General features: G+C 49.1%; 1 protein-coding gene across 1 annotated transcript in view; it reads right to left on the reverse strand.

Annotated features, from left to right (window-relative positions):
* Nucleotides 1–8624, reverse strand: part of TBC1D2B (TBC1 domain family member 2B) — an 82958-nt gene extending 74334 nt beyond the window's left edge. The window contains exon 1 of the mRNA XM_030814865.1: nucleotides 8197–8624. Within this exon, the coding sequence (XP_030670725.1) occupies nucleotides 8197–8553 (357 nt within the window). The 5' untranslated portion in view covers nucleotides 8554–8624. The remainder of the gene's footprint in view (nucleotides 1–8196) is intronic.
* Nucleotides 8625–9609: the final 985 nt, after the last annotated feature.

The raw sequence follows: 9609 nt of genomic DNA on the forward strand, positions 1-9609 counted from the left end.
GAAGTCTGCACCCCAGTGGCTCAAAGGTAAAAGCAACTGACCGAGGAGACTGGTCCACCCCTGTCAGACGTGAGGTGGGAGCTGGTACATCTGAACACTCCTTCCATTTCTCAAGAAATCATCATCTCCACAGAGGAAGGAAACTGGTAATGTGCATATGAGCAAAGTAAGTGCAGCAGGAGAGAAGTCAATGCCGGGGGCCATTAGGAATGCTTCAGGAAAGGAAGTCCACCAGGGCGGGCCGGCCCTAGCCACACACACACCTCCCAAAGCGAACTTTACCCATCACAACACCCACCACTCAGAAACAATTAACAAGCAACTGCTCAAGATAGGGTCAGCTTTGCATTTATCTACTTTTAAATCTGTTTGCCAGTACATAACATATAAATACATCAACCCTTTGTACCCAAACACAATAATCCTCTAACTTAGTTACATAAAAATACTAGGCATGACCAAACCATCAGTGCCACAGTCCAAATGTCTGTGTCCCACAAAATTCACACGTTGAGACCCAGTCCCCAAGATGATAGTATTAAGAGGGAAGCCTTGTGGGAAGTGATTTAAGTCATGAGGGCAGAGCCCTCTGGAATGAGATCAGGGTCCTTATGAAAGATGCCAGAGTGGGAAAAGGAATTTGAGGAGAAAAACACATTTAGATAGATAGATACATACATACATACATATATACAAACATACATAGATGGAGGCCCCAGAAGGAACTTGTCTGTCCCCTTCTGCTATGAGGACACCACTAGAAGCCACCACCTCTAAAGCAGAGTGAGCCCTCACCAGACACCAAATCTGCTGGTGCCTTCATCTTGGGCTTCCCAGCCTCCAGAACCATGAGAAATAAATTTCTGTTGTTTATAAGCTACCCTGTCTATGGTATTTTTTTCACAGCAGCACAAATGGCCTAAAACAATCTATCTGGGAGGGAGCAGAAGAAAGAAAAAAAAAAAACCTATTTGTTAAACCCTGCTTAAAACTCTTCACTGACCCTAGCTCTTAAGACAAAGACCAAAATCCTGCCCCGGCCCAAGGCCTGCCTCTTCCAAAGGCTATGGCCCCTTCACTCCTAGTTGCCACCAGGCACTCCTTGAGTCCCACATGCAACCAGCACCCCCACCTAAGGGCCTCTGCTGATGCCATTTCCTCTCCCTACAACACTTTACTTCCTCCTCTCCACCCCCTTACCCCCTCCAGTCAACACCAACTCATCCTTTGTGTCTCAGCTCAAATGTCGCTTCTTCAGGAAAGTCTTTCCTAGCCCTCCCCCACCCATAGACCAGATCAAGATCCTGAACTATACATGCATTGCATATCTTTCCTTTCAAACTTCCTAGCACTGGTTGGTGTTTGTTTTTTATTAACATCTGTCCCCCCCACCTACTGAAAGCTCCAGGAGGACAGGGACTGTTTGTCTTGTCCAGTCATATCCCCAGTGCCTAAGCACACACAGTGAGTGAATAAGTGGGAAGCTCCTGAGGCCTTCCTAGAACACAAGTCAGTGAACTACAGCCTGGGGTCATTTCCAGCCTCTGCCTATTTCTGTACAATCTACAAGGCAAGGACAGTTTCAACATTTTTATTCTGCTATTTAATTTTTTTGAAACAGGGTCTCCCTTTGTCACCCAGGCTGGAGTACAGTGGAGCAAACACAGCTCACTGCAATCTCCACCTCCTGGGATCAAGCAGTCCTCCTGCCTCAGCCTCCCAAGTAGCTGGGACTAAAGACATGTGCCATCATGCCTGGCCAGTTTGTTTTTTGTTTTTTGGTTTGAGACAGAGTTTCGCTCTTGTCGCCCAGGCTGGAGTGCAATGGCGCCATCTCAGCTCACTGCAACCTCTGTTTCTGGGTCCAAGCAATTCTCCTGCCTCAGCCTCCCAAACAGCTGGGATTACAGGCATCCGCCACCACACCCAGCTAATTTTGTGTTTTTAGTAGAGACAGGGTCTCACCATGCTGGTCAGGCTGGTCTCAAACTCCTGACCTCAAGTGATCCACCCGCCTTGGCCTCCCAAAGTGCTGGGATTACAGGCGTGAGCCACCGCATCCAGCCACGCCTGGCTAGTTTTTTAATTTTTGTAGAGATAGGGTCTCACTTTGTTGCCTAGACTGGTCTTGAACTATTGGGATCAAGTGATCCTCTCATTTCGACCTCCCAAAGTGCTGGGATTACAGGAGTGAGCCACTGTGCCCAGCTAACATTTTTAAATGGTTGAAAAAAATCAAAAGAATATTTTGCGAAATATGAAAATTATATGAAATTCAAATTTCAGAGTCCATAACTAAAAGTTAAAACACAGCTATACTCATTCTATGGTTGTTTCTGTACTACAACAGCACAGTGACAGATATGGCAGAGTGCGCAAAACCTAAAATGGTATGTGACCCTTTACATAAAGTTTGCCTCTGCTATAACAGTGTCCTTGGAGTCCTGACCATGGGCATGAAATATATGAGACCCAAAAATACGGAACTGACTGTAAGCTCTCTCCTCTGGGGAAGGGTGAGTCATAACCCCCTTTTGGATTCCTGATGTCTGTTAAATTCAGTGGGCAGTCACTGAATGGCTGCCACCTCCACGACATGAGGCAAGAATGGCATGTAATACACCTGTATATTTGGGAGTTCTGGCTGATCACTTCCAAAGGGTCAGGGCTCACGCCAAAACCAGTGCTTACTGGGTGACCATTTTCTATTCATTCATTCATTCAACAAATGTCTACCTGGGCACCTTACCTTAGTCGGTTCAGGCTGTTATAACAAAAACACCACAGACTGAGTGGCTTAAACAACAGAAATTTACTCCTCAGTTCTGAAGGCTGGGATGTCCAAAATCAAGGTGCCGGTCAATTTGGTTCCTGGCGGGGGCCCTCTTCCTGGTTTGCAAAGGAATGCCTTTTTGCTGTATCCTCATAGGTGGAGGGAGAGATCATCTCTCCAGGGTCTCTTTTTATAAAAGCACTAATCCCATTCATGAAGGCTCCACCCTCATGACTTAATTACCTCCCAAAGGCCCCACCTCTAAATATCATCACATTGGGAGTTGGCACTTCAACGTATGAATTTTTCAGGAACACAAACACTAGTCTATAGCATGTCTCCTTTGTGCCAGATACTGTTGCGGGAGCTGAGGATACACACAGTCCTTAGGGAGCTTACCCTCTGGTTGGCAGGAAATAGGATGGAGACTCCCCTGCAATGAGGACTGTGTGAGAGGCAGTGGGAGAGGGAGACAGAATGCCACTGTGATATCACAAGCACAATACTGGACTTGCCTTGAAGGAACTTACTAATTGGAAAGCCATGAAAAGTTAAATCCCCATAACTTAAAGAGTTAAATAATGCTTCAAGACAGAAGAGATGCCCTAGGGCAGAACAGCTTAGAAGAACCAAACAGCAAAGAAGGCTGGTTCACCACATCTGGTTTTGTACTGAACACACTATGATTACTCAAGCCGACAAATGTTTGTCATTAAGAGAAATTTCAACACCAGGGAATGTGCATTCCCACAAAAGTGGTTAAGAATAGGGGTACACAGCTATTCAGTTACGTGTGGCGCAGAAACCAATACACATGTCTATTTAGCACCAAGCACATACGGAGGGAGGAATTCATTTGCTGACGGTCTGATGACGCTCTCTTGTTCCAAAGACTGCAGAGATCTGGAAGATCAAGGCTGTTTAAGCTTCACCCTCGGTCAGTCACATGCTCTCCTTCCCCTAAGTGCCTCAGATTCCAGTAAAGCTCCGTGAGAAGCCTCCCGCACCCCTACACACAGAGAGAGACGCACACAGGAAGCATCAGCCTCTGCTAGACCCTTGCAGAAGTTTCCAGACATGTCCAATAAAAGGTACTAGGCATCCTGGTAAAGAACTGAGCAGTAAAATGTTCCCTTGTGATACTCACTATCCAAAAAGGACAGATACTAAATGCAATAAAAGGAAAGACTACTACTACGCCTTATCTCATCCACAACAAAGGCAAAAAACGTAGACTTGTCAGAACAGACAATACAATTAGATACTGTTCCTGGAGCCTCTACTTTCAGAGATGGTCTGAGTCTAGCTTCATGATGTTGGCAAAATCACATCCCCTCTCTAGCCTCTATTACTCCATAAGGCACCAGATCAAATCCCTAAGTTTGGGAATAGAGGAGTTTACCAAGAAATTCCTATATCAGCTTTCACTAAGCCTTACATAGAAAAACATTTTGAAAAAGCCCAACAAAACCACAGCTTCTCCAGGGAAGGCTGAAAGACGCCTTTAAATAAGAAAAACATATGATAACAGAATAAGAAAATCGCTGATTTTTCTTTACTTTTTACACCTCTGTGATAAGAAATGGTATTTGTAAAATTATACACAACTAGCTGAAGTCTAAGCAGGGCTAAATCCTAACTTAAAATCTTTAGAAATCAGGGTCTCCTCCACGGCTGGGCAGCCCTAAAGTGAAACATTAAGGCTTAAGGGAATCAGTTCTTACATCTGAAAGACGAAAAGGAAGATAAATTGGTAATCTCCATACTCACACCATAAAGATTTTATTCCTACAGCTCAAAAGAAATAACTGTACAGCGAAATTTAACTTTCTTAAAACACACCCCTGGCTGGGCGCGGTGGCTCACATCTGTAACCCCAGCACTTTGAGAGGCGGAGGCAGGTGGATCACGAGGTCAGGAGTTCGAGACCAGCCTGGCCAATATGGTGAAATCCCGTCTCTACTAAAAATACAAAAATTAGCTGGGCGTGGTGGCACGCGCCTATAGTCCCTCAGCTCGGAAGGCTGAGGCAGGAGAATTGCTTGAACCCGGGAGCCAGAGGTTGCAGTTGGCAGAGACTGCGCCACTGTACTCCAGCCTGGGCGACACAGCGAGATTCCATCTCTTAAAAAAAAAAAGGGAGCAGGGTTTTAGAGTAGGGGTGTTTTTTTGTTTGTTTTTAAGGTGGTGTCTCACTCTGTCGCTCAGGCTGGAGTGCAGTAGTGTGATCTCGGCTCACTGCAACCTCTGCCTCCCAGGTTCATGCAATTCTGTCTCAGCCTTGCGAGCAGCTGGGACTATAGGTGTGTGCCACCATGCCCAGCCAATTTTTGTATTTTTAGTACAGACGGGGTTTCATCATATTGGCCAGGCTGGTCTCGAACTCCTGACCTCAAGTGATCCACTTGCCTCGGCCTCCCAAAGTGCTGGGATTACAGGCATGAGCCACGGCGCCCAGCCTTCTCCTCCCTTCTACCAGAAAGCCTTGCCTGGTTTCCATTCCCATTGTTGTATATAGCCAACACTCGGTACTATCTTATTCTGTGACCAATTTAATTTTACATGTCAAAATATTCCTCCATCGTCAGTAACCCAAAGGAAAATGTATTTCCTTTCTTTAAAAAAAGAAATATCCTGAACCTACAAAAAGATGGATGGCATAATATGACAAACACTGATATACCTATGACCCAGTCCAAGAAATAAAATACTGCAAAACAGGAGAAGCCCTGAGGCACCCATTCCCAATCACATCCTGCCTCTTCCCATCAGAGGCAACCACCACCTGGAAACCAGGGCTCATCAGCCCCATAAAGCTCCTCCCCTCGCGAAAGAGCATACATCCTCATGATCTGTAGTACTGTTTCACATGATCTTCCTAACCTTTCTATAAGTGGTATCATTCTGAACACAATCAGTCTGTAACTTACTTCTTGTTCAATTTTATTGTTTGTGAGAGTAATCCACGTTGACACCCATAGCTCTAGTTCCTTTGTTTACTACTGCATAATATTCCATTATATGAATACACTACATATTTGGCTAAAGACACTGCTTGATGTTTCATATGCCATGTAGTGCCTACTATTTTCCATACCACCATGGAAAATGTGCCAGCCATTTTCCATAACATTCTCCAGAATCCTCACAGACACCTAATGAGGAAGGTATGATTCCCACTAGACCAAAGAGGAAACCAGAGCAGGGAACTGGTGTAATTTGTCTAATATGTGTGAGCAGCAGACTACTGCTTCAAGTTCAAGTCCATCGAAGTTTAAAGCCACACTACTGACAATGCCCCTTGTAACCCTGCTTATGTAGATTCTGATTTATTTATTTATTTTTTTTTTTTTGAGATGGAGTCTCGCTCTGTCACCCAGGCTGAGTGCAGTGGTGCGATCTCTGCTCACTGCAAGCTCTGCCTCCCGGGTTCATGCCATTCTCCTGCCTCAGCCTCCCGAATAGCTGGGACCACAGGCACCCGCCACCATGCCTGGCTAATTTTTTGTATATTTAATAGAGATGGGGTGTCACCGTGTTAGCCAGGATGGTCTCGAGCTCCTGACCTCGTGATCCACCTGCCTCAGCTTCCCAAAGTGCTGGGATTACAGGAGATTCAGATTATTTTAATGAAAAAAACTGATAGAGGGCTCTACAGTCATCTGGGAAAAATGTGAAACATGATGCTCTATTTTCTTTAACAAACATCCCACAGGAAATTCGTCCGACACAGGGACAGCCCATATGTACACTGAGGAAGAGCCTCTGCCTTTGGCAAAGGTCTCCCACTAGGGTCATTCCCAAGTTTATAAAGGCACTCTCTAAGTAAGCCTGAGTAGGACTGCAACCCGAGTTGGTTTTCTTTGGGGAAACAGGCTGTCTGCACCCACTTACAGACAGGACAGGGGAGCCCAAGAGAACATGGGAATCAGATCCTGCTTGAACTGGCAAAAGCTGAGTCAGCAAAGCTCTAAGAACATCTCCAGGGAGCAGCTCCAGCTGTTAGCAGCTCTGGAGGTCTGAGGAACAGTCCTCAGCTCACAAGGCCAGGAGCTTGCCTACTCTGCTCTCCGCGTGGCCAGTTTTGAAAGCACTTTCATACATCCCAGCCCAACCCTGTTGCTCTGCAGAAAGCCCAACTTGGAATACGGAAGAGGAGAGTGAGGGTGGAGACTCACAGAAACTAGGCAGGGAGCAAAGCCTGGAAAAAGGATACCCAGCTCTAGGCCTGGGCCCAGATCCCTCCAGGTGCTCAAGGCAGGAGGGCCCCTAGGAGGTGACAGTCTAGTCCCCCAGAACTCCCAAGGACAGGGGAGGCCTTTCAGCACCAGGACTCCTGACTCTACTCTCCTGCTTCTACACTGTATCTCTCATTGTGTCTGTCCACTGGAGGATTCAGGGAGCCTCAAAGGAGCAAGGCATAACTGGCTGAAGCGACCCCCTCCCACCCATCCTAGACAAAGCAAGGAGGAAGAAAACAGGATCTGTCACCTACTGGCTGTGTGACCTTAGCTGGAGCATCCCTGTCCACTCTGGAGGAAAATGTAGTGGACTGTCTCTAAGGGCCCTGCCATCTAACTCTTTCTGTCTACAATGCTAAATGCACTCTGGCTCACGCCTGGCATCCCAGCACTTTGGGAAGCTGGAGGGGGAGGATGGTTTCAGCCCAGGAGTTCGAGACTAGCCTGGGCAACATACTGAGACCCCGTTTCTTTTTAAAAAAAAAAAAAAATTTAATTAGCCAGGCGTGGTGGCCCGCGCCTGTGGTCCCAGCTACTTGGGAGGCTGAGGTGGGAGGATCTCTTGAGCCCAGGCATGGAGGCTGCAGTGAGCCGAGATCTCACCCCTGCACTCCAGCCTGGACAACAGAACGAGATCCTGTCTCAAAAAGAATAAACAAATAAATAAAAGCACTGACATTTACTGAGCAGTTTAGAGTATAATTCATTTAATCCCAACACCCCATGAGGTAGATACTACTGCTATCCCATTTTACAGAGGAGGCCGCTGCAGCGCAGAGCGGTTCAGAGGTACCAAGGTCATAAGCAGAGTTCTAAAGGAGGCCCCAGGGGTAGAAGCCTATACGCTCACGGATGCCTGGGAAGGCTGCACAGGACATCCACGGGATGGTGGGGGTCGGGAGACACCAGAGACGGGCCCGAGGTTAGGCGCAGAGGGAGATAATGGGTCAAGGTGGCTGAGGAAGGAGACGGGGCTGGGTAGCCCCAGCCAGACTGGCCGAAGCCCAGGTAGAGGCGGGGAGATAGGAACGAGGGCGGGATGTGGAGAAGCAGGGAAAGGCAGGCCGACGTGGGCAGGGGCGAGGAGGCCTTGGAGGAAGGAGGGTGGATGGCGCAAGCCAGTGGCCGAGGTAGGGGACGCCGGCGGAAGCACGCAGGCGGCTTCGGGGCGCGCGGTCCCACCTTGAGCACTGTGACGGCTCCCGCGCTGTGCACCTGGAAGTGCGCGGGCGGCTCCGCGCCCGGCTCCACCGCCTCGTCGGGGCCCTGGTAGCTGAAGCAGGCGTCCGCGATGTCCAAGTGGCCGAGGGGCAGCGCGTCTTGCGGACTCTTGAAATAGTAGAGGTAGCAGCGGCGCGCGTCGAACACGAACCAGCGGCTGCGGTAGCTGCGCAGCGGGCCCTTGCCCGACAGCTTCTGCAGATAGCCGCACAGCCGCGCTGGCTCCCGCGAGGGACCCGCCCCGGGCTCCGCGGCCGCCCCCTGCGCCGCGCCCTCGCCGCCGCCGCCCTCCTCCGCCCGGCCTCCAGCCCCCGGCATCGCTACCGCGCGCCAACCGTAGGCGCCCGCGCCCGCGCCCGCGCCCGCGCCCCGCGCCTCCGCGCCGCCGCCGCTGCGCCCCCTACCCCTCCGCACCGCCCCATCGCTCCACACGGCCCGCGGGCGCGCAAAGCGTCCTGGGACTTGTAGTCTCGCCCCCGCCCGCCCGCCGGCAGTGCCCCCGCAGCCCCCAGAGGCAGGGTCCTGCGACCAGCACCCCTGCGGGTCAGTTGCCTTAGTGCTACCTGGGCTCCAAGTCCTCGCCCTGCCGGGTGAAGTAATGGTCTATTTCTTTACGGCAGTGTAGGTACATGAGAGTGTGCATCTCAAAACCCAACGGAGTGTCCACTTAAAACTGCATTTCACACTGTGTACCTTATTCTAAAAACTTGATTTTTAAATCTCCCTCCTGCCGGAGTCTCAAGCTAATATTGTAAAAATGAGACAGCCTATTGCCTGGTGCTGAGTGGGTGCTCAGTAAATATTTGCAGAATTCATGAATGCCAAAGCGTTTCCTGCCTCTCCAGACCTCAGTTCATTCATTGAATTCAACATATATTTATTGAGCGCCTTCTGAATGTAACCCATAAATGTATACACCTACTATGTTCCCACAAGAATAAAAAATAAAATAAGTAAAAAGCAAAGCGAGAGGATGAGGTGATGGGGGGCAGGTAGCAGGCTGCTCCCCCAGGACAGGCAAAGAAGCTGGTCTGATCCTGTGACGTGGAGCACAGACCCAGATGATGGGACGGACAGGGGCAACCAGAAATGTGGGTGAAGCATTCCAGGGAGAGGGAACAGTGAGTACAAGAGCTCACTTTATTCAAAGGAAAAAGGAAATGTATAGCTACATTTGTGAAGGCCCAAACCAAATATCTCACCCTCATATATTTGCATGTTTTATACAGACACACTGAAAGACCCAGGTGGAAAACTGACCTTTCTGAGCTGGACAGGGACACAAATTAGACTGCCTGTTTGGAGCCACCCAGGTAGGAAGGGCAGGCTCTGGGTCCTCACCCAGCCTGCCGACTCTCTGCAGGCCCTACAGTG

This window comes from Nomascus leucogenys, chromosome 6 (genome assembly GCF_006542625.1).
Source record: "Nomascus leucogenys isolate Asia chromosome 6, Asia_NLE_v1, whole genome shotgun sequence".
In the NCBI taxonomy this organism is placed as follows: domain Eukaryota; kingdom Metazoa; phylum Chordata; class Mammalia; order Primates; family Hylobatidae; genus Nomascus; species Nomascus leucogenys.